The sequence below is a fragment of the Calonectris borealis genome, chromosome 10 (assembly GCF_964195595.1).
Source record: "Calonectris borealis chromosome 10, bCalBor7.hap1.2, whole genome shotgun sequence".
Classification (NCBI taxonomy): Eukaryota; Metazoa; Chordata; class Aves; order Procellariiformes; family Procellariidae; genus Calonectris; species Calonectris borealis.
Window position 1 is genome coordinate 16,312,449 of NC_134321.1, and position 25,045 is coordinate 16,337,493.

At 38.9% G+C, this 25,045-nt stretch overlaps 2 protein-coding genes across 2 annotated transcripts in view; one reads left to right on the forward strand and one right to left on the reverse strand.

The window, feature by feature from the left end:
- Positions 1–1,776: 1,776 nt before the first annotated feature.
- Positions 1,777–18,256, forward strand: CHDH (choline dehydrogenase). The gene is made up of 10 exons (XM_075159080.1): positions 1,777–2,130; positions 4,421–4,545; positions 7,113–7,294; positions 7,626–8,434; positions 8,879–9,030; positions 12,834–12,963; positions 13,626–13,760; positions 14,927–15,069; positions 15,887–15,989; positions 16,573–18,256. Exons 4-10 carry the CDS (start codon positions 7,681–7,683, stop codon positions 16,989–16,991), a joined length of 1,836 nt encoding a protein of 611 aa, XP_075015181.1. The 5' UTR covers positions 1,777–2,130; positions 4,421–4,545; positions 7,113–7,294; positions 7,626–7,680; the 3' UTR covers positions 16,992–18,256.
- A 3,088-nt stretch (positions 18,257–21,344) lies between these two features.
- CACNA1D (calcium voltage-gated channel subunit alpha1 D) overlaps positions 21,345–25,045 on the reverse strand; it is a 205,188-nt gene continuing 201,487 nt past the window's right edge. The window contains exons 46-47 of the mRNA XM_075158487.1: positions 24,229–24,549; positions 21,345–23,539 (exon numbers count right to left, since the gene is read on the reverse strand). Of these exons, the coding sequence (XP_075014588.1) occupies positions 23,246–23,539; positions 24,229–24,549 (615 nt within the window). The 3' untranslated portion in view covers positions 21,345–23,245. The remainder of the gene's footprint in view (positions 23,540–24,228; positions 24,550–25,045) is intronic.

Below are 25,045 nucleotides of genomic sequence, written 5' to 3' on the forward strand. Positions count from 1 at the left end.
GATCCTCATCGTCAGCTCTAGAGACTGGTGCTTGGGAGTCTGTCCCACGCGAGGGTCAGGGTTGCGCACAAGTAATTCAGCCTGCACTTTTAGGTCTTGCTTCAGCCACATCTTATGGGCAGAACAGAATGAAATTGGAAGAATCAACAAAGTAATTTTTTTTTTCTGTAGGAAACAAAAAATAATTATTGATTCTTATATAGTGTCATCAGAGTGCTTAAGAGCTCTAGCAAGGGACCAGGACAAGGAGTCCACTGCAGCTGGTACTGTACAATCAGAGATCAAAACCCCACTATTCACTGAAAAGAAATAGAATAGTTCTTAAATGTATATATTTCATGCATATTTGTATATATTTTTTGTATATTCTTATACACATTGAATGCATATTTTCTACATTTTTTGTTTGCTTGCATTGAACGGGTACGAAATTATTCAAACACTGCAAACACCCATCAGCTTGGTTTCAAGCACTCTTAATCACTACGAAGATTAAAGACCACTTACATCAACTGCACATTTTACTCATAGTTCCACAGAGGACAATTACTCTTTTCCCTTACTGAATAATTATTCAGAGGTTCACGGTTTGGTGCCTAAGAAGGAATAACCAACCACCCAGAGACTGTCCATTATTTTCTGCTTATCTAACTAAGAGCAAAAACATTACAAGCAATTATCCCAGAAAATTATTAATCATCCAATACATTCCAAGCAGAGCTATAAGGAAGGACTTAGGAAAATAATCAGCATCTACAAGCAATATCGAAGATACTGTAGCAGAGACTATTGTCATTACAAAATGTCTGGAGAAAGTGTAAGTCCTCACAACAATTATCTTGATTAGTCTTCATTACATCATCGTTATTCTACCATGAGCATTCTGAATGGGAAAACAAGACTCTTGGGTTCATCCTCCAGCAGCCCAGCAGAGCAGCGGCACTGACTCTTCACGCAATACCCATCCTCGGCCATTTCCCGAGGAATTTTATGGGACCTTCTCCCCACCACTACCTTTTAATGCAGTTCAGCCTCCACTGAACACGCACGGGAACAGGATGTACTGAAGATACTTAGAGGGCCAACAGAAAAGTAAGTTACGTGAGAGTTAAAAAGGCCCTGTAGTATTTTTAGTACTTTTGGCTACCCAATGGGATACTGTTGAGAATTATTGTTGAATGCGTTCTTATCCATGATGACTACTAAAACCAATTAGTCGTCATTGCTGAGGTAATGAGTTAGTTAACGCAGACTGCCGCGGTGGGACAACTCGTTTTACTCTTTGCTCACTTCCAAACCAACGTGTTCTCTTCGAGATACGCGTTACACAGGTAAGGATCACGATTAAAGACTTAATTGCAGATGCCAGCTCGACTTACAAAGGCAGCCCCCGAGCACCGCGCCCACCAGCTGACGCAGCCACCGCCGCCGTGACGGACCGGGGGGCGCGGCGGGGGCAGGGGCGCGGCAGGCGCGGCGCTGCCCGCGCGCGCACAAGGCGGGCGCCCCCTCACGACGCGAGGCTTCCCGCCGCGCCTCGAGCCGCGTTACAGCTCCCAACGCTTCCGTTGGAAAACCGTTTGGCAGCCGAGGCGGCGGCACTGCCGAATACGTTTGCCTCAAGGAAGAAAAATGTTTACCCCGCTTCAGGGCTGGGTGAAAAAGTTAAAGCGCTCCTGGGAAGGGACGGGGAGGTCGCCTCAGCGCCGGGGCTGGGCCTGCCCCGCCGCTTGCCCCCGCCCCGGCCACTGCCGGAGGCCCGCGGGCGGAGCTCGCGGCCGTGTTTCGGCTGGCGCGCGGGAGCGGGGCGCCCAGCCGCCCGGGGACTCCAGCGGAGTGGGAGAGGCGGCGGACTTCGGCCCGCTGCCGCTCTGGCCCGTTTCGAAACAGCACGAAGTGGCTCTGAGACCTTCCACGGCGGCCAAAGGTGCATTCCCGTGCGAAGTTCCACCCGCTCTCCTGCCCTTCGTCCCCCACGGACCTCTCCCCCTTGCCGGGGCCAGTCCCGAGCGCGGGAGCCCCGTCCCCGCCGCCGCGCAGCGCAGCCCGCCCTCCGCTCCGCGCCCTCCCGCCGGCGGCCCCAGCGCCTCGCAGGGACCAGCCCGCCCTCCGCGTCGGGGAGCTGCCTCGGTGAGCGCTGCTGGGGCGTCCCGCGCAGGGCGTGCGAGCCGGTGGGCTGAGGAGGCTCTGAGGGGGAACTCCTGGGAGACGTTAAGGGGAAGGGCCGGGAGAGGGGAGTGAGGCCGCGGCGGGACAGGAGCGAGCGGTGGCTGCTGGCGCTCGGTAGCGCGGCCATCTCTGCTCCACCGCCGGTGGCAGCCCCCCACACAGCGGCTCTGAGGGAGGCACAGGTCTCCCCGGCCGGGAAGGAGAGGGATGCAGCCCGTAGGTGCCCCGTCCGGCGGAAGGACCGGGACCGGCCCGCGGTCGCCCTCCTTCTCGGGGCGGCTGGGCGGGAGCCCGATCCGGCCCTGGGCCTTTGTGAGGAGCCAGAGCCGTTGTAGGCGCCCCAGAGCTGGGTCGCGGGCTGCTGCCCGCAGAGCCGCGGGAGCTTACGGCAGCCTGACGCCCTAGGCCGGCAGATACGTTTGTTCATAAAGGAGGAAATGGTGAGGTAAGTAGGCTTGAACAGTTTCAGGCGCAGAAAACTTACCACAAGGTTTCTGTAAGTGAATGAATTTTTTTACTAGCAGGACTGAAGGGAAAGTTAGTCCAAAACACTCCCACAGCAGCTGAACTTGAACTGCGTACACAGTCTGCAGGGGGGCGGGGGGGAAGCAAGAGCTGCTTTTACCTGAGGAGCTGTTCCTCTTGCGTCTTACACAGACAGGCCTGACAGGATTTGGCAGTGCAGTGCCGTGAAGAGTAAGTGTCCAGCAAAGGTCCCGTTGCTTTGCTGCACTATGTATTGTCCATGCTGTTGGACATCTCTGGGAGAGGGTTGTATTCCGCATCTGCCAGAGAGAATATTATTGTTTTGTCCCTGGCAAAATAGGACAGGGCGTAAAGTTTCAGCCACAGGAACCATCCCCGCTTTGTTTCAGGATCAGTTGAGGAACTGGGGTGGGATAGTGCTTGTGCAGGAGGACCATGCGTAGATGAGAGCGGGTATGGATCAATATGACAAAAAGAATTGTGCATTGAAACTAGTGTTTTCATCCATTCAATCCAACTATGTATATTGGATTTAATTTAAATCAGAATGGCTTGATTTTTGACCTCTGCACTTAAGAACTTAAAAGCACAGAAATTTGTGAATCACCTACACACTGATTCTCAAAGTCACTTGAATATTCATGACCAGGACACGGTTGACTGACTTCACTCCCAACTCACCCTTTGCAAGATAAAAAATTCTCTCAAATGTTACTCTGCTAGTCCTGTTCCATTTGATGTAAAACAACAACAGAAAAAAAAGCAAAGAAAAACATGAAATAACATCTAAGTATAAATCTGGCAAACATATGTGATGGAGTAGATTAAAAAATACTACTTCAGTTACTTAAAAGGAACACTAGATTTAGCTTTCTTGGCTGGTAATTCAGCCTATTCAGCCTTCTAGCCCACACAGTGAGTACCCTAACTGTCTCAGTACATATTTTTGATCACTCTTATTTCAAGTCTTATCAAAGAACGGGACAGCTCTGATTGGTTAGCAGTAATGATGCCCAGTGCCCTGTAACTTTTTTAGATTAACCACTTCATCCACCTACAGAACCATTTAATTACTGTCCATTTTTCAATATATCCCCCCCTACACGTGCAAGATACCTACCCTGTTCTCTTTGTTGTGGACTGTGAGCCCTTTAAATCTGGAGATCTAGGAGTAAGGTCCCTGGGCTGAATTTTAGCACTTTTGCTTAGCTTTCTTATAGAAAGAGCAAGCCAATTTAGTCCTTAGATGCCCTACGCAGCCTCTTGCATATCTTTTCCTCGCCTTTTTGTCTCACCCTTCCTTTTTTAAAAAAAAAAAAAAAAGTAACACATTTTTCACTTTTCACAGCTTCACTGCCCCGTAGAGAAGTCTGTTTTCACATGTGACCCCAAATCAACATCTGTACAGTCGCAATGGTAGGCACCCATGGGTTACATCAGGGTTTATTTCTCATGCAAGCCTGATGCTGCATTCAGAAATGTGTTACAATGATGCAAGGAGCCCCAAACACCTAACTTCAGAACTCCACTACCCACTTCTAGCTACCTGGTGTGCTATTAGATATATTACTAAATTGTAGCAACAGAATTTTCCTGCTGAGATGCTCCTGCTCTCCTCACTCTTGTAAGACCACTGTCTATAGGCCCTGCTCAATAGTAATAATATCTGTAAATACATACTTTTTTAAAATGAGCTCCAGATTTTTGAAGCTCTAGTGCAATACAGTGAATGTATTTTATGTTGCTGCCGAATGCATTTCTGCAGGTCTGTTCACTGATTCCTGAGGAACATCTTACTACCCGTTCATAAAGAGGTCACAGTATGTGAGAATCCAGATAAAGACATGCAGTAATATCCAGTAAGGCCCAAAAGACAACTTTTTGTTGGTGGTAAGTACAGAGCATTCCAGTAGAACCATGTTGTGTAGACCTCCCTATTTCTACATGTTTTGTTTTGACATAGCCACTACAATATTTAATAGAGCTGGCCATAAAACTATAGTTCCCTGCTGGGTAAATTGGGTCAGATTCCCCAGCACATCTCAGAGCCTTGGGTTACTCTACCTGTTAGGATAACAACTTGATTTTTTCCAGTTACTGGAAGCAGCACATTCTTGCTGAAATACAGCTCTTCAGAACACTGCACAGGTTGTAAATGCTCCCTGGCAAAAAAGCCAGATAAAACTAACGGAAAGTTGAGTGCAAAGATGCATTAGGTTACTTTTTGACTGATGTTCTCTTGTTCAAAGAGGGACTCCTGCAAAATTCCACAAGACTTATCTTCTGTAGAACTTGAACTGTGATAAGCCCATGTGTGCTCATAGAACTACATAGATTATTTCAGGGAGAAGTATCATCATGTTCTAATTTCAGGACTTCATGATCTCAGTCCTAGATACCAACCCCTTCAATACAAGGTTGAATTGTTCTATAAGTTTCAAAGCCTGCACATGTGAGAGGCTCTTAACACATCAGCTTTTAAAAGGGTCTAGACTTCAGTATCAGGGTTCTGGCATAAGGCAAGACACAAACACTTAGTCCTGTAAAATCAATGCTGCCTTTGGAGTATCACTTGAGATAATATTTTTGGGAGCTCAGTAGCCACTGCTTATGCTGTAGCAAGCTGTAGAACTACAGCCTCCAGCACTACCAGAATAAGTCAGTCCCTGACTGAACATGATTCCAGGGATCCTGCAGAATCTACCCTCTTTACAACCAACAGCTAGGTAGGTTGTAGGCTTAACAGCCAGCATTGTGGTTAGGAGGCACAGTAATATTTGATGGCATTATAATTGGCATTTGATGCCAAAATAAGCCAGCCAGTACTTGTTCCAGAGTCTGTGAGCCATACCCATCTAAATAATAAGTGTTAACCATCTGTAGGACCAAAACCTGAGGGTTTACTCCCTCAGGAGTAAGGTTGATCACTTCACCTCATCATGGTGAATCTCCACCAGAAAAAAAGAAACAACTCACATTATAAAGGACAAAGTATCTTTCCCAGATTATCAGGGCTCAGGCCCCTATTCTGCCAACCCCATCAGACATCTGCTGTTCCTGTGACCCACCAGTTCTGCAGGTTAAACACAAGTGCTTCAGAATTGTAGCCCTCTTCACCACAAACAAATCAAAGCAAAACAAGTAAAAACCTCTCTACCTTTGCATCCTCCTCTGCTGCATCACAGGAAATTACCAAACCTTGCCAAGACAGAATCCTTTAATATTCCCCACCTGTAAAAGTCAACCCCCACCTTCAGCTGGGATAAATTTTGAATTAGCCATGTGAGAATCAGCTGTGTGAACTCTGAGCTCAGACCTACCCCCTGCATCCCTTTTTTTTTTTTTTTTTTAACAGAGCAAACTGTTCTCCATGGTTGGTTGTTCATTTTCCGGAAGTTTGAGGGTTTATACAGCCTATTACAAGTTTTCCTAGAGAAGAGTAAGAGATGTATGTTTATTCCCATTCTTTCCCCGAGAGGAAAAAAAAATACTTTTGCATATGAGATTGTACATCAAATTGTAAATAAATAAAGATGTATGTTGAAAACTTTTAACATTTATCAGGAACCTGCACCTCATTTTGTTACAGAGTTGGGCCTTAAGAGGTCATGTGTGCTCTCACAAATTGTACATTGTAGAGTTTCACCCAAGAAAATTAGTACAATTTTGTTCCACCTTTTAGTAAGAAAAAGCTGATTATTTCAACGATTCATTAAGATGTGTTTTCTTTTAGTGAAAAAATCCAGACATTTTACAGAAATACAGGGCTTATATTACAAAATATTGGATAACTGTGAAACTTGAATGTATGAAAATCAACGTTAACAACTTAATTAATTTCTGAAAAATTAGATTTCACAAACATAATACAGTATTCAGTGTATTTCCAGGAGGAAGCTCGCTTATCTCTTTCAGATGGGCAGTGCATTACAGTGTAACAGCCTCTGGATACGTTGTTGTCTCTAGAATCCAACGCAACCACTTAGACAGAAGCCATGGGCCAAGGAGAAATAGTTTTTACAGCCCAAGGATATCCATTTTCACAAATTGTTTATACCAAGGGAAATGGTTTCAAGGAGAGAGAGCAAGAGAAACACACTTCAGACTGGCCAGCAGCATCGGTACCTATGACACTTAGACGGGCTGTGAAAATTTTGCATTTAGTCCCTGTACCTGAACCTGTGCAACACAGAGCTAAACCTGTGTTGCTTGCAAGGCTCACAGGCTTCTCTGAAGGTAAAAAAATTGCCATTCCTCCTCAGCCTAAGGATCTGGTGGTATTAGATTGTAACTGTCCTCAGAGCACTCCTGCAGGATCTGGTTTTAGTAATAAGGTAGAAAGCCACAGATGAATAGATTTTGCCTTTGCCTATATTAGGAGACATACCTCAAAACCCAGCAGTTTTTCACCTTAGGGATAGCTGAAAATGAGTTTCGCTGTTACACGTGTTTTGCAGAGACGTTGTCCTAGATTTGGTCTGGCAGAAGCTACAGTGGGCATACTCATCATTTCCGTTGTTGTGACTTGGCTATGACTATGCCAATATCATTGACTGCCACAAACTTACAGAGAAGTTTATGAAATTGTTGTTTTCCTTAAATTCTTACCTACTAGAGGCAGATGAAGAGACACTACAAGGTAAGCAAAGGTTTCCATCCTTCATGGTTGTGGCAAATACTTGAAAATCTGCTTCATGTATCTATCTCAGGAACCAGAAGCAAATCAAAATCAGACTGCATATAATACAAAATTACATATGCCATTTGACTGGTGCATAGACTGCATTAAAATAAGACAGCAAGTTTCAGAGTAAATGTTTATTGTTTTATTGGCATTGTTGCTAACCTTTCAGATAGTGAGAATGGGTAAAGTATACCAGTTTTACCTGAAAATGACTGACATTTTAAAGGTCATACATTGTATTAATGCTTACATCTTAATTAGGATTTTTGTTTGTTTGTTTTTCTAGGGTAATACACTGGATTTTTGTTAGAAATTCTGCAGGAGTTCTACAATCAGTCAAGATGTCATACTTAATGACAAGAGTTAAATGTTGCAGTCCTGTGAACCAGATGCACAAAGTAACAGGAACTCTGTTTAAAGCACACGTATTAAAGAACATATTGGGCATCAATGAACAACAATTCAAAATCTCACGTACATCATCTCAACTTAGTTCTGAAAAGGCAAACTCTTATAATTATGTCATTGTTGGAGCTGGATCAGCAGGGTGTGTATTAGCCAACAGGTTGACTGAAGACCCTCTCAGTACTGTACTACTTTTGGAAGCAGGCCCCAAAGATACCCTTCTAGGTAGTAAAAGACTGATGTGGAAGATTCATATGCCTGCTGCATTAACATACAACCTCTGTGATGAGAAATATAACTGGTATTACCACACAACATCACAAAAGCATATGGATAACCGAATTATGTACTGGCCCCGTGGAAGAGTGTGGGGTGGCTCCTCTTCTCTCAATGCTATGGTATACATTCGTGGGCATGCAGAAGATTATAATCGATGGAGCAGGGAAGGGGCTATAGGATGGGACTATGAACATTGCTTGCCCTATTTTAAGAAGGCACAGACACATGAACTGGGGCCAGATCAGTACAGAGGTGGAAATGGACCCCTGTATGTGTCAAGAGGGAAAACAAATCATCCTCTCCATCATGCATTCCTGGAGGCAACCCAGCAAGCTGGGTACCCCTTCACAGATGATATGAATGGCTATCAGCAAGAAGGATTTGGCTGGATGGACATGACTATACACCAAGGTAAATCATAAAGGGGTCCTTAAGTAACTTGTATTTCTGACCCACCAGTAGTACTTCTGAAACCATTTTGGAATATGGACATATAATCTGCACTGAATGCCATTTGGTTGTTTAGATTACTGAACAGCTATGGCACTCTGTATTTACACCCTGTTCATTTTACAGCAGCTTGCTATCAGTCTAGGGTGTATTTCATTGAAATTGCATTGGCATACAAGTCGATTCATAGTCAAATTTGGGAAGGAGAGTAGGTTTTCAGAATGTCATTGTGAAATTTGTTATGTTAAATGAAATCTTTAGTTATTATATCAAGTCACATTTGCTTTGAACTCTATAAACTCTATGAAGGCTTTCCCTCTGTAAACATCCTGATGGTAATTGGCCAAAATCTTGAAGAATACTGAGCATGACTATTTTGATGTTTAATGTAAATATATATTGTAGGTCAAAGGTGGAGCACAGCTAGTGCTTATCTTCACCCAGCCATATCACGCCCAAATTTGTCAGTTGCAGTGAAGACACTTGTAACAAAAATCTTGTTTCAAGGAACAAAATCCATTGGTGTTGAGTATGTGAAAAATGGGCAAAGGAAAAAGGTAAGAGATTTTTATTTTCCTGTATGAAAGGTATGAGTCAAAGTAAAAATAAAAAATTTTTTTAAAACAAACTGTTATTAAAAGTGGGACCTTACTACGCAAAATGTCTGCTTTTCAGGTGCTATGTTATCTCTTCCAGTATATGATTCCTTGTCAGTTATTTTACAGTAGGTAATATTTCAGCTGTATCGATTTAGAGATTAACATCTCCGTTATACTTCCATCTCTCAGTACAGAGGGGACAAGCCATGACTTGACGTTACGCAAGACTGTTGTGTAAGGTTTCTGGCTGGAACCTATGGTGCAATCATGCACTGTCTCAGCGTATTGACTAGTGTGCTGAAATGCTGATGTTTCTGCAAAACAATTCTGAAAATGCTGTTCTGGCATAGGAAGATCTGTAAAAGCTAGATGCTGAAATCTGAATGGCTCAAGGGATAAATAATGAGTCATTCACTTCTACTTTGCCATTATGTATTAAGTTTTGGGATAGTAATGATGAAACATAATGATGAAGCGTGCCTTATGGTTGTTTATGGAATGAATATTTTTCAGTCTCAGTCCAACTTCCACTGAACATGTGATCATGTGGAAGGAAGCTTGAACTGCCATTACAACTTAACTCTGTGGATAAACAGTTCATTTTATGCAGCTTTCAATTCATTGGCTTCTATAAGACCTAAAACATTCTCATTCCCCTTAACTCATTACTATTACAGCTGATTATGGAGTATGTAACTAGGAAATTGCCTAAAAGGGATTTGTATGTTAATAACTTAAGATATTTAGTCACAAACAAGTATAAAACAATTTAAAAGTGTAATAGTAATATCCTAAAGAGAAGAGAGTACAAATTTTGATGGTTTGAGTTCAGTAAGGCTTACAAGACTCAACAGACAAGTGTTCTGTGACTTAACACCTGCTAAAAGTTAAAATGCAATATAAATAAACAGTTCTTTCATTTTCTAATGCACAGAACAAATCTGTTGTTTTCTAAATGGATTGGTAATGATAATCATTTTAACAATGTAAAACAAAAGTTGCAGAAAATGTAATTGATTTCATGAGCTATTAAGTGTCTGCAAAAACAGTGTCTCTACTTGCTGTTCTTGTGCCATTATCAAGATTAATTTTGTTGAAGAAAGTCTTGGAAAGCTAATTACGTGTGATCAAAGACTTTCTGAATACTGGACCACTTTAATTGCAAAATTCTTTAATTGCTATGAATTTTCATACATATTAATACATCTATGAATTATACATAATGAATGATACATATTTGTAGCATCTATCATAAAAAGTACACCCTCAAAATATTTCCCTTCCTTTCCCCCCCCCCCAACATCAAAATTGCAGGACTTGTCTGCTTTTCCTTTCTGGAAAATTTTATACCTGTCAGGATAGAAGAGCTAATAATTTTATTACATTATGAACATCAAGATGAAACACTTGATTACATTAAAGCGTTTTTGTTTTTACAGTCTATTTTAGGTAGGATCTCTTTTACGTCAGTCATCAGTAAAGTTAAAAGATCATCAAAATCTGATTCAAGCATGATTCAAAACCTATTCATCAAGCCAGTGACTTAACTGTTATTTCAGTAGACATTGGGGTCCCGGAGAGCTCCCAGGACTCCGGTAAGCCCTCTGACAAAAGTAGGGAAGGTAGACTGAACATTCCTGGAGCTTCCGAGTTCAGAATCAAGCAGAAAAGTGTATTTAAAGGGGAAAAATGTTTTTAATGTATCATAGATTAAATAACCCATACAAAAATGTTTCAGAGTCAGTTTTTCCTCTTTGCATGTTAGCTTTAATGACAATGAAAGACTGTATATGAGCTAGGAGTAACTACAGTGCTGACTTTGCAGTGAACGTAGACCGAATGAGCATCATTTGAACACTACCTGGAACAAACTGGCGCCAGTTCTGTGTGTACCAGAAAAAATATAAATAAGTCACATTTGAATAAGATGCAAAATAGGTATTGATTCAGCAGTCACTGATACGCTGTGTATTAGTCTTAACATACTAATGATTGCCCGGAGCAAAACAACAATGAACAAAAAATATCAGCACTGGCTATCTGTTGGCAATATCAGATAAATAGTGTGGAAACAATTTATCAAAATTTATCTTCTTACTACACTTTGATCTTATTACTAGCAACAACCTCATTCACCATCGTTCTGTATAGCTGAGGTGTCATTCAAAAAGGACAGGATTACTACAAGTTAATACGCACTCCATGCTAATCTGTTAGCAGTTCACCATACTACAGAAAAAAATAGCACTTTTTAATGTTGCTTTAGAAGCTAAATGTCTCATCTAAAATAAAAACAAGCAGTTACTCATGATAGCACCTTACATTCTACGAAAGTGGAGAATGCAGATGAGCAATACCAGATATGTTTTCTTGAACGCTTGTGGGGTTTGCTTGCTAATGAGAGGAATTTCAGGGGTATAGTTGTGTGCCTCATCTATTTTTTCCTCATTGTGGCCACACTGATATATTAGAATTCACAGATAAATATTATGGTATTACTTTTCCAAACGTGTATTTCTTTAAAACACTGGACTAGCTTAGGTAGCATTAGAATTTGCATTAAATGTAAATTGTTGCTTACTTTTTGTTTCTTCTGTGGTGCAGTTGTTCTTTCGTAAGGACAGGTGTGCCTTGAATCTTTTTTTTCTAACATGCAAGAGTTACTATTCAGTTTGTACTCAACTACTTAACTCAGTGTGCATATAAAGGATATCTTATATTTCAATAGGCAACATACATGCAACTAGGGAGGATGGAGTGCATCCAATGTGTGTGTGTTCATGAGCCATCTCATTGGAATAGAATGGGATAGTTTGAACAAGGTTGGGTTCACCCACACCATCCTCTTTCAAACAGTAAAGGGAAAAGAAGGAGGGTATCAATATTTTCTTACTCCACACAGTTTTCCCTTTTAACGGTGAAAAGCACTAAGGGGAGTAGTTCTGATCCTAAATTTAAGAGATGTAGCAACAGGGAAGAGGTAGCTCCCTGACACAAATGACAGAGAAGGATTTTGGTATTGCTAAATGAGAATATTTTGGGGCAGAATTCCTTGCAAAGAAGATTGCCAAAAATACTTGCAGAGAAGGTTCTAGAAAAAAGAACCATCCAGCACAGAAAACCGAGTCAAAGGCAGAGGAATAGTTTAGCAGCTTATATGATGACCAGCTCAGGGCTCAGACTCAAACTGTTTGATGAAGTCTGTCAGCAAAACAGAATTATATATATGCTTGCAGTCAGAGTTTTCTCAGTAGTGCTGTAGTGGTTGAGGGGCTTCTGAGGACTACAATGAGCTAGGAAACCAAACATTAGTCTTGGTTGAATTAAGAAAATAAGCTCTTCAGTATTTTTGAGCTAGCATGTCTCTGAATTCAAAATCTTCCTTAGGAGTTTCAGTTTTAATTTACCAACTATTACTGAAAATGGAAGGGACGCTTAGCTGACTGCGAGTGTCATCCAAGTGCTTTTCCTGGCAAGTAGCACAGGAGTTTATTGGCAGCCATGGTACTGGCTGAGCTGAATGTTTGTGTGCCGTACAGTTTGAACGGATTGTAAACATGGGAATAAATACAGAAATTATCAAAGTAAAAGCTTGATCATTTCTCCCTGCAGAAACTTCTGGCAAGATAGGAATACATTTGGAATGGGAAAAATGTGAGGGAAGGATCAGAATAGCATATCTGAACAGAAGCTCTTGACATGCTGTTTGCATTCAGATCAGGCTTAATAATGTTAGGACTTTTGTGCTCATTTCCTTTTAGGCTTTTGCCAGTAAAGAAGTTATTTTAAGTGGAGGTGCCATAAATTCTCCACAGCTGCTTATGTTGTCTGGGATTGGCAATGCGGATGATCTAAAAAAATTGGGGATCCCTGTTGTTTGCCATCTTCCTGGTAATTTTATTATTTCTTTTAACCTTACATCTTCCTATGGATGCAATTCAAAGACCATTAAATTAAATGAATCCATGAAATTCAGTTATCTTTATGTCAGGTTGTGTGGACTGAAATGTAAGTGTTACAAATCAGTGGAAACATGCATTGATTTTAGAACTGAGCAATAAACTCCTACACTTTCTTCACTACATTTGATAGTGGAAAATGCCTTTCTGAAAAATGCCACTGAGTACTTTTAAAGTAAAGCAGCATACTTATCATTTAGAATTTTGAATGAGTTTTGATCCACAGCAGATTGTATAAACTCCCACTGTCAAGTATATTCAAAGATAGAAGGAATAACACAAACTTTTCCTTAAACTAGAAAAGCTAGTACTGTATTTAGAAGTCATATCTGGCAATTTTAGAACAAGTGATATATCTGCCATTTAACTTTATTTTCATTCTAGTTATGCTATGTTTATGTAAAACCTTATTCTGACATGAGCAGAAGTCTGATAGGACTCATGGTCTTGGTCTTAGTCATCACTGCTCTTGTAAGAGGTTAGTTTAGTTCCCATTTATGCTGTTTTCTGGTTGCAAATGTGCATAATTGTTCTGTGTGAAATAACTTTTTTTTTCCCTTTCTTCTCCCTCCTCCCCCTTTCCACTCCCCCCAGGAGTAGGTCAGAACCTTCAAGATCATTTAGAAGTGTATGTCCAGCAAAAGTGCATCAAACCTATTACTCTATATAACGCACAAAAGCCAGTTAACATGGTGAGGATTGGTCTAGAATGGCTTTGGAAGTTTACAGGTATGAAACAAAGTATGCAATCACTCTACCATTGATTGATTTAGAATTATTACCACCTTTTATCCATGAATTTAAAAGTCTGTGAGCCTTCACATGTGATTTTTTTCATGTTCTGGGAAATAACTCGAGTTTGCAAATGGACTTGAACTATTCCTTTTTTTTCTAAATCAGAATATTTTAAAACAGTTATTATACCTTAGGTAACAAGGGAGGGTTTTTTACACTGTTTTTTAACATTTTTATATCTCTCTCATTTTTAAGAAAAATTCTGCATTTAAAAATCTTGGTGCTACTGCAAACAGTTGTAAAAAATGAAGAAAAAATTCTATTTGAAATAGATATCGTGTCAATAAAAATATATTGTTGAACTGAATTAAGTTGCCCCAAAAGAATTAGTTTATTGCTCTGATCAGAACCCTTTAGACTTGCATGTAAATCAGAAGTGACTTTCGTTAAAATGACACACTCATTTTACAGTAACCCAACTGTAAGTTGTACCTTAAAAAGAATCTGTTAAAGTAATCCTTGAAATCAGTAAAATAGTTTGGCCAAAGTTGAGGTCTTCATCGCTTGCTGAATTATTATGTTAGTATTTGACAACTTACGCTGGGTATATGTGGCTTTTTATCATGCAAGTAAATATTGAGGGCTAACTCATGGTTTTAAATGGATGTGAAAATAACATCATATGGGGAGCATTGCAGGCCCTTCATCTTTCCCCTTCAGGGTAGGTACTGTGGACGGCTCTGCCTGTTACATGTGACTGATGGGATAACTATACCTCGTGTCATGGAGCGTGCAGCGCAGTAATATCAGGATGCTGCAGTCGGTTCTCTCCACACCGGTTAGAATCCTGGGACCAAATCTGCCTCTGGAGTTAGACCCTAGGCCTGACAGTTACAGTGAGATAACTGCAACATCCCACTCTCGAATAAGTGGGATTTCCAAAGTTAGGCATATTTACATTTATCTAGTGATTAAAAAGCAGATGAAAGTGATGCATATTGCTTAAATTACAAGCTGTTCATAATGGATTTGCGTTCCTTGCAATTGCCACTGTATATATAAATTATTCATAGTAGTGAAACCAAGGGTTAAGAGGAAGTGGATTTCTTGCTTTTCTGAGGTCTTTTAATGGCATTTTCTCTCTCATTTATACTCTCTAGGTGAGGGAGCGACTGCCCACTTAGAATCTGGTGGTTTTATCCGAAGTGAACCAGGGGTTCCTCACCCCGATATTCAGTTCCACTTTCTTCCTTCTCAGGTGATTGATCATGGTCGGGTTGCTTCCACAATGGAAGCTTACCAGGTGAGTTGTTGAAGAACATATTCCACATTCTGTAGTAATTAGCAAGGAGGCTTACACTCTGTTGTAAATATTGATAATTCGGCTATATACTGAAAAATACTTTGTTCAGTATAATACAAAAGAGCTGGCTTAACCTCCTACATTGGGGAAAAAACATGAGCTTGTTATTTGCTATTGCTACCAAAATTATGTTACTTTTTCCCTCTGGGAAACTAGGCAAGTATTGAACTGCTGTTTAAGTATTTGCACTACTGAAGTGACATAGCACTATTGATTAGGATACCACTGTGCTAGATGCTGTATAAAACTGAAACAAGATGTTCCCTGTTCCACAGCAGTTCAGACAGAGGTTTAAGCGAGAATGTATGAGGCCACGCATTTATTCATTGGCACAGATCCAAGCCCCATTTTAGACTATGATCTTGATCCAAAAGCCTGTGCTAATGCTGGGGAACTGTCACTGAATATACATGTTTCTTCTTACTAATCTCTTTTCTTCAGTGATGATAGTAATTTGGTCTGATTGCTGATTGTATTAGAATGCTCTGCTACTGCTAAATTGGAATGGTTGTATTTTAAATTAAAAGAACAGCTGTGAGTTGATAAAACAGGTATATTCCCTTCCCTATGGAATATCATATTTACAACAAACGTATATAAAATGGAAAAATGTTCAATGACATTTTCCATTCTCTTCCCTTAACGTTTACATTTGCTTAATTTGTAAAGACTGTCCAAATTGCAAAAAAAACTTCATACTTGAATTTGGAACTACGTCTGGTGGGATTGTGTCGTGAGTATAGCGTGGGTGTTGCAGGTCCATGTGGGACCCATGAGGAGCAGGAGTGTGGGCTGGCTAAAGCTGAAGAGTACAGACCCAAATGACCACCCTATCATTGAGCCTAACTACTTGTCAACAGGTAAATGCAGCCTTTCCTTGCTCTGCTGTCAACTTACTTCCTGCCTGTTTCAGTAGCAGATTTTCGTATCTACTCAACACCAGTTCAGAAGTGCTGGTTGGTGCACTGCTATTTATTTCTCATTTATAAAAGTCAGTTAGTATCAAAAGAGGCCATTGTGCAAAGCACTGTATAAACCAAAAAGAATTCCCTGTTGGGGACGCAGCTAGGGTTCTTGGTGTTTGCTGCATCATGCTGTTCATTTCATCCCCTCCTCTGCTTGTAAAGGAATGGATCGCGCTTGCTTCTTTGAGCTGAGACTAGTGTCCTTGGCTAGACAGTGGGTATAGCGAAATAAAAAGCAATTCTTCATAGCTCACCTATTCCCTTTTAGGATTGTGCAATATAAGTGACAGTTTTGTTCACAGTGAATGTAAATATCTGTGACTTTGAAAAATATCTTACTTTATTTTGGCTTTCAGCAATAAGTGAGAGACTTTCCCTCCAGTTTTTTTATTTGATGCTTTTTTTTTCTGTTATGCTTTCTGTATGCATTACTAAATTAAAGGTGTGCTTACAGTTTTCTTATTTTCTCTCCATACAGAAAGAGATATTTGGGAATTCCGCCAGTGTGTCAAGTTGACCAGAGAGATCTTTGCTCAGAAAGCTTTTGAAAAATTTTGCGGGCCTGAAATTCAACCAGGAAACCATGTTCAGTCTGACAAAGAAATAGATGCTTTCATAAGGCAGAAGGCTGATAGTGCTTATCATCCTTCCTGCACCTGTAAAATGGGTCAGCTTTCAGATAGCACTGCTGTAGTTGATCCCCAAACAAAAGTAATTGGTGTTGAAAACTTGAGAGTAGTAGATGCTTCAATAATGCCCAGCGTCGTCAGTGGAAATTTGAATGCCCCAACTATTATGATAGCAGAGAAAGCTGCAGATATAATTAAGGGCCTCCCATCACTTCAGGAGAAAAATGTTCCTATATATAAGCCCAAGACCTTGGAAACACAGAGATGAACAAATGTTCTCATCCTTTCACATCTTTTGCTACTTAGGCTTTCATCAGCATGTTGGTATCTCATACTGAACATGCCAACAAAATAAATACCATGCAAAACAACATATCCTATTAAAATAACGATTAATTTGAATCATTCTCTTATATTAGACTACCTATTCATTTTTTTAATCAGTTGGCTTAAGCTGCTTATTTTAGTCAAACATGACCTTTTGTGATACAATTCAAATTTTTTCTTGAAGAGAAGCTATTTCTAAATGACTACAGTTGTGCACATCAGCCAGAAATACTGTGCAATTGCATGAAGAATGGAAGAGATTAATGTGTGCTATTTTGAAAATCATTATGGTATGCCGTGTTATTTAAAGGATTTCAACTGCTGTGAGAGTGTTACCCGGGATAACAGCTAGTCAGTATCCCAACATCCTGCAAAGAATGGTTAAGTAAATGTAAGCATTTATGCAGTTTCGAATTCACAGGCCAAAGTAGTTCGTATCAGAATTCATAGGACAGAGAGGAACCTGCATTCAGAAAGAAGACATATGTTGTATTTATCAGAAACTTGTTTTTCTAAAAAAATGCAGAACAGGAGCTGATATTTATAAAAATATACTGGAAAATTGGAATTTCTCCTTGCTTTTTTCGCAAGAGCTTAGTAGAATTCCGTTCACAATTTAAGCTGATTTATTTGTACCACTTTATCATTTAGCACAGTAAGAGGGCTGCACTTCCTATAACATTCTTAAAGTTACTGGCCTTTGCTCAAAAATGAGTGTTTGCAAAAGATATTTCTCAGCAAATATTCTGAATGGTGCCTTACTATCACACAAATTTTATTAAAAAAATTACAGCCAAGCTAGATTTAAAATGAAAGGTTACTCAAAATAACTGCATAAGGTCAGATATTGATGATATGGGATTAGAATTTTTAAAATTAGAAGGCAAGGAACTTAGTGAACCAATGCTATATTTTAGTTAGGACTTAAATCTTTGTTTTACTATTTTCAAATGTGTAAAGCGACATACATGATCTTTCATGGCTGTTTTCTGTGTCAATCTAACTTTAAGGTATTGATTTTTAAAAAAAGAAACAAACCTAAAGAAACTGTACTCGTTGAATGAAATTGAATCCATTGAATTGTTTGAATTTATTAGGTATTCCAAAATAACTTCTGACTAAGCAGCTATCAAATTATAAAGTAAAAGCTTCTGTAGCCTAAGATTGCTCAGGACTTGTGGTAAACAGAATAAACTTTTTTTGCAGAAAAAAATGGAATTTTACACCATTTGAGCAGATTGTAAAAAAACTTGCTGACTCAGATGTTGGCTAGAGGGACAACTGCAGATGTTTAAGGCAGATACTTCTACCTGGTGCTGCTTGCGGTAAGGCAGTGGTTGGAAGCCCTGCTGCTAACTAAGGGAAAGGACTTAATTCATTAGAGTATCTGCACAAAGACAAACAAAAATACTGAAGATGGAAGATGATAGCAGTGAACTCTGCTCCAAAAGGAGACAGGTAAACCCTTTCTGTGTGTGATGCATTCTTTTGGAATGAGGGGAAGAGCAGGAATATTCTAAGTCATAGGTGATTGATTAGCTGTGTTAATAAGACAATTCATCTGATGCAACTGTGCGTTTGAGGAAAGCACGAACGTGCATGGTGTACGTTTTTATGGCAAATAATTTGTATTCAGCACCTGTGCTTTTGAGATTTTAATTTAAAGGTATTCAGTAGGTATCTTGGTGTCATTTGGAATACAAAGTATTAGGATACTCAGAGTAATATATACTGGTGAGACTTACCACAGTCCTGTGCAGTTGAGAAGGGAAGCAATTTGGAAGGACGGAATACTGAAGTTCCTGCATCTGCAGATTTACAACATGGGTTTCCACGGTAGGCATGCAAGATGGGAATTGTTATTATGCAACTGCAGAGGATTAACTTGCCACCGTCTTACATAACTTATTACTGAACGTGCACAGAGCTATCCTCTGCCATTATGTCAAGCTCTAAAAAGATAAGGAAATAGCAAGGTTAGATATACATGACAAACTGCATGTGTGTCTTATGTTCAGGTACACATTGCTGCACCGTGCAATCAGGTAATCGGGCATTTCTTCTGAATCATCATCATCTTGCAGTTCTAAACATACATAGGCACCTTGCAGATTCTTCCCCTTCTAAACACTTAAATATTTTTATTGCTGTGAACCGCAGTTGCTTTATTAATTTAGGTCTCACTGCTATAGCATGTTGAGGCTCTTTCATGACATTCCTTTGATGTGATGCTAAAGAAATGGCTCAGGTATTTGAAAGTTTTGTTGCCCTGGGGAAATCTTTAGGTAGCATCAAGTTTTTTCTGCATTGTATCTGGTTGCTGATACTGAATTCCTGTTAAAATCGTTCTTACTTCTAGCAGAGTCAAGTCTGCTCAGAAATACTTAGAACAGGTACAAGATATTCTAACATACTCTGTGGAGCACTGGCAGTCTGATAGCTGCAATTAACCATCTTTTACACCTTACTGGATTGCAGAACACAGGCTGATAATTCCAGACTTTTACTTATTTAACAAAATAATACAGTGTATAATTGAACATTATTCCCAGTTCTACCCAGATGCATTTCCGTGGTAATAGCTTGCTGCAGATGCTTCAGATGCAGTTGGAGATCTCTGGCTGGGGACAATGAGATTAAGAAAGAAAAATGACCAAAAATGTTTCTTTTGTACACATAGTTCAGTTCAAGTTGCTTTAGTAGGAGAAGTACTTTTAAAAGCAGCAGAAAAAAATGGAAAAAAAATTGAAGAAAATGTGAAGAAAATTGGTAAAACTGCATTATATTTATGTAAGGCCACTCAAGGTTTTGTACACCAGAACTTTTGATGTTTCTGCAGCTTAAAATCCTTTCCAAGTGTTGATTTCAATTAGCCTGCAACCAAATGAGACAGCTATATAAACACTGGAAAACTGAAAAGTGGGCTTGGAATGTGCATTTTCTATAGAATAAACATAGAAACATATTTTGAGGAATAATAAAAGCATTATGCATTTTTTTTAAACTATAGTTAAAATGAAGAGTTATTGTAGGGAGAACACAAGCATATCTTATTACAGTATTATAATTTTTAGTCTCTATTCTTCTGTCATCCAAGCTCCAAAAAAAGACACTGTTCAAATATGAATAGATTTTCTATATTAACTTTTTCAGTGAATTTACTTCACTGTAAAAGTCTTAGCAATGTTTAATTCTTTACTAATGTTTTCTATCATTATATACATATATAAACAAATCTGGGAAGTCATGAAATATGCTTTAATTGTTGAGATAACTTCTAGTTTTTCTGTATTGAGTAATTACTATGATTGGCAGTATTTTAAGTGTGCCAATTACCATGTAATTGTGCATATACTGATTACTTTTTCCATATACTTCTGTAATGAAATTGAACAGGTATTCTATGTACCCATACATATATGTTCTCCCTTAAGCCATTAACTATATAGAACATGGTTTGTAACTAAATTTCCTTCATTATTTTTGTAAGGACTGCTTTCTCATAAAATAGCATATCTGCCCTAAAAAGTCTGTCATCAGACTATTGAGAGCTAAGGACTAACCATACTAGCAAGAAAATACAGTGAAGTCAGCATATTGTTTCCTGTCTCCTTAGACAAATGATTAATTAAAAAAATTGTCATTCAGCTCAATCTGCCAAATTTGATGTGCTATCAAAAGTCCATGCAGTTAAGTAACCTGTCTGGGATTTTTCCTCCTTTTTTTTTTGATGTTCAATTTCAGTTGCCTTAAAGGCAGTTTTCAGAAGCAGGCATACCACAGTGGGTGGAACTTTGAAGATTACTTACACACTGGTATCACAGTGATACCAGATCCAGAAGCTCCATTTTGGTCTCCTAAAGTTTTTTCCTGTAAGCTGGGAAAGTGTAACAAAGTGACTACTGCTGGGTAACGTAAGTACCCGAGTGTTTCCTGGCAGACAGCATGGAAGATTTGTTTTGACGTTTTAGGGGATTTTAGTAATTAGATTCAGATTTTCCTAATTGTTTCCATAGATCTGTATCTAGGGAAGTAATAATCCCCTAGATAGTAGGGGAGTAATAGTACACTTTTTCATATGAATACTCTAATCACTTTATTTCTTTCTGGTTAACAGCAATCATTCATAAAAGATTTAGCAATCATTCATAAAAGACTTGCATACTATGATAGTGTAGACTGATGACTATATTCCACACACATTCCCTTCCATTCTTCAAACAGTACAAACAGAATTTACTTTTTGGAGCTTCTTGGCGAAAAACTGTTAGTAAAAGGACTCCCAAGTATAATAAAATTATTACACAGTTTTATTTTGAAGAACATTTTGCATTTGTTTTAATACAAAATGATGTAGGTCAAGAAATAATTTACAAACCTTTAAGTTCTTATCCTGGCATTTGAAATAAGAATGATTTCAGAGGAAGTCTGTAAGCTATTCATAGGAAACTGTCATTATGTACAAAATGTTTATTGACATGTTTTAAACATCACATTTGTAAAAATGTGAACTGGATTGCTATCTAGCATATGAACTACAGGTAAAACCTGATAAGATAACTTGTTAGACAAGTCATTGTTATCCATTGCTAACAAAATAGACAGTAGCTTTTCAGTGTTTTTTGATTTTCCTCCAAGGTTGTATTAGCCTCAAAGTCATTTCAGGATTTTACTGCATTGTGAACAATATCTAAGCCCTCTCTTGATTGCATAAAAATAAATCTTTGAAATAGTACACACAGAACAACAGAAGGGTAGAGGCAATAAAATAGTATACTTCTTATATGAAAGTTTTTGGTTCTGTGAAGAATCGTTTTATCATATTTCTTTTCTTTCCAAGCAGAGTAAGTAGTACTGAAGTAAAGCATTTTCATTTACCTGTGAAATATTTTCTGCCCAAGATGCTTCCTATCGAAGTAGGGTATGTAGGTAATATGCGTTGTCAAAACTAATTGTCTCATGACCAGTAATACCTTGGCATGAACTTGCCAATTTTTAAATTCTTTTAATATTTATTTTTAGCATGGGATTAATACAAAAATAAAATTAGAGCTTATTTTTCAATCAAAAAAGTTAAAATAACTTTAAATCTTTTACCTTTCCAAGTATAAGACTGTAAATAGTCAACTGTGCATCCCTTATGCAGAGAGATTCATTTGACTCAATTATTTTAAAAAAAAAAACCAACCTGTTCTGTTGCCAAGTTCAAACTTGACACTTTATCCCAGAAGAGGTTTACACTGAGAGGTGGCTCTATTTAAATATTTATGCTATAGATCTATATATTCCAAGTAAAAATACTTCTATCTAGAATTCTGTGGAGAGTTACAATAATTAGGGTCCATAAATATTGCTGCAGTTCAATTACGGTACAATAATTACAAAATATAGAACATCTCTTTACAAATACAAATCATTGTATATTACAATTCATTTACAATAATTTCTACTATATAATTTTTAGCAAACTATCTTATCTAATTCTACTATAACCTGGTTGCAAGTGCATTAGTAAGAATGCAATTATTCCAGTATATTTTGCCCTTAATGTGATAGTCATAAAACAGACTATCTGAATGATATTTTCCTATGTAAACTGGTGTTACATATGACAGATTATTCTTTATATAACTTCTTTTTCCAGGTAGAGCATAACAAACTGTATTTTAGAAGAGCATTAAGAAAAGAAATCAGGAGGCAAGTTTGAAAACAATGTTAGAATGGATATGCAATGGGCAGCTGATATGCAATTGAGTACTGAGGTAATGACATTATTGGTTGTCATCACTCATCTCATGTTGCTATTTCCCACACAATTTTGTGCCAGACTTATACCGACATTTTCACTGACAAAATCCTGCTCTACTATGAAGGACAGCAGCACAAGGTTGAAAGACAGGCAAGATATTACACCTCAGAATCCCGCTCTAGCCCTCAAAAAACTGATTGTCACAGTCTGCTTGGTTTCAAAATAACCTTATTCCTACAGAGGAACTGAAGATTCTGTGGGAGGAGACTTGACGTACTCTGATCACATTTCGGCAACCTGGAGATAATCAATTTATTAGTTATGGCTTCCTTGAGGTGTGACATCACTCGTACAAAACTTGATAGTTGTTCACTCCAGCTAGTGCCTAGCATCTTTAAACTATGAGGCACTTTTTCTGTTATTAGAATCATTTTCCTTGCTAAATACTATAAGCTTGTAATGCATATCATTTCATCAGCTAAGTCTTCTTCATATCGTCCCGTTTCCGGTTCTTCATCACTGTAGCCAGGACCAAAATCTTGAAGTTCATAATCTTGTCTGCTTAAAATTGGAAACATATCCCCATTAGTCCCATTGCTGATATTTCCATTGAGAAGGTTACTTGCTGCACTTTCCATCTCATCAATAGTCATGTCACATGCATCAGCAATCTCATGTTTTGTAGCTGAAACAAATTTAGGGTCCTTTGCATACCTTCCTAGGCCTTCAGATATAAGTACCTGGCAGATGGAGGGGAGAGAATGAGATATACAGTGGAAATACAGAAGAACAGACAGGTCATAACAACATTTCTCATTTGTGGAAAATACTAGAAACCCCATGCTACAGCAACCCACAGCAAAACTGTATGTGTAAAGAACAATCAAATCAACAATCAAATGGCTCCAAACCACACTGTATCAGTTATGTGGTAATGTAACTGATGATGCCATACATCTGACTTTTCTCTTTAGAAATTTGGGAGTAGTCTTTGAGAAACATCAATCATCAGGCCGATATACTAAAGACAACAGTTAATATATTGCAGATGGTGCAATTAGAACAACTGCCTGAAACATAGAATTCTAGATACGGTCTCGGTACTTTAGAGTACATGAAAGATGCTGAAGTCCCATTTGCAAATAAAATTTAACAAAGTATATTGTTTAGCTCATAGCAATGGAAAGGAAGTGATAGATGGAAGCAAGAACAGTAATTATGATTCAGAAATACTATACATACTCTCTATCTTCGAATCTTTTTTTAATATAAAAGGGAATTCTTAACATTCCACTTTTGGGCTTTGAAACTGAAAATACCACATTTTCAGAGAGATAATGTAGACTGAATGATATGCTTTTTAAAGTTAACACAAAAACTGGACAGGACAGACACTCTTGGCTACTTCAGAGGTTTCTGTAATACTTACCGCTTCTACCAAACTGTCTGCACTCCTCTGTTTGTCACTATGTTTATACCTAAAGTCATTAGGTACAGTTAAATTGGCTGGTGTAAATGTTTGGTAGGAAGTATCAGTGTCATCTGTGTACCAGGAGCTCCTATGCAAGGAAGGCAGGCTACCATTCATATGTTCTGTAGATTCAGCCCTATCAACCTGGATTAGAGGTGTGTAATAGGGAGTGCGGTCCCTGTTGGGAGGGGTTGCAGGTGGGGTAGCCCAGGAACGCGTTGAACGAGTTGGTGAATGTTTATGAGCTTTGCTGGAATCCAGACCCGCAACAGCCATGACCTGGTAAGGGGAAGAATTTTAGAAGTTAGTGATTTCAAATGCTCAGCCATACTCATTTCTCATTTCAGTAGTTAGTTCAAACCAATTGTTCAGGCAGCAACTACGCAAAGTTAACATTTTCTGGCATTTAGTAGTCATGTAAAGGAGGAACAGGACTGAAATTGGTAAATTCACAGGATAAAATGGTATTTTTCCTATATTATTACTTGGATCAAGATTACTAAATCTTGGTATTAGCATTAATAAAGGAAAATAATTGCCTATACAATATATTAAACAAAAAAAGCAAAGTGTAAAAACATTCCTTCTGTCCTGCAGGGATAGGGTAGGAAGCTGTCAGCATTTTCCAAGCATTCTGGATGGTGTCTCTAGGCAAGGGAAATTACCACCTTCTCAGGGCCACGTCAGAGCTGGGCATTGAGCCTCAGAAGATGTGTATGTTGTACGTGCAAGCTCTCACAAATGGAGCTGGGTAACTGCCTAGGCAAAGATTAAC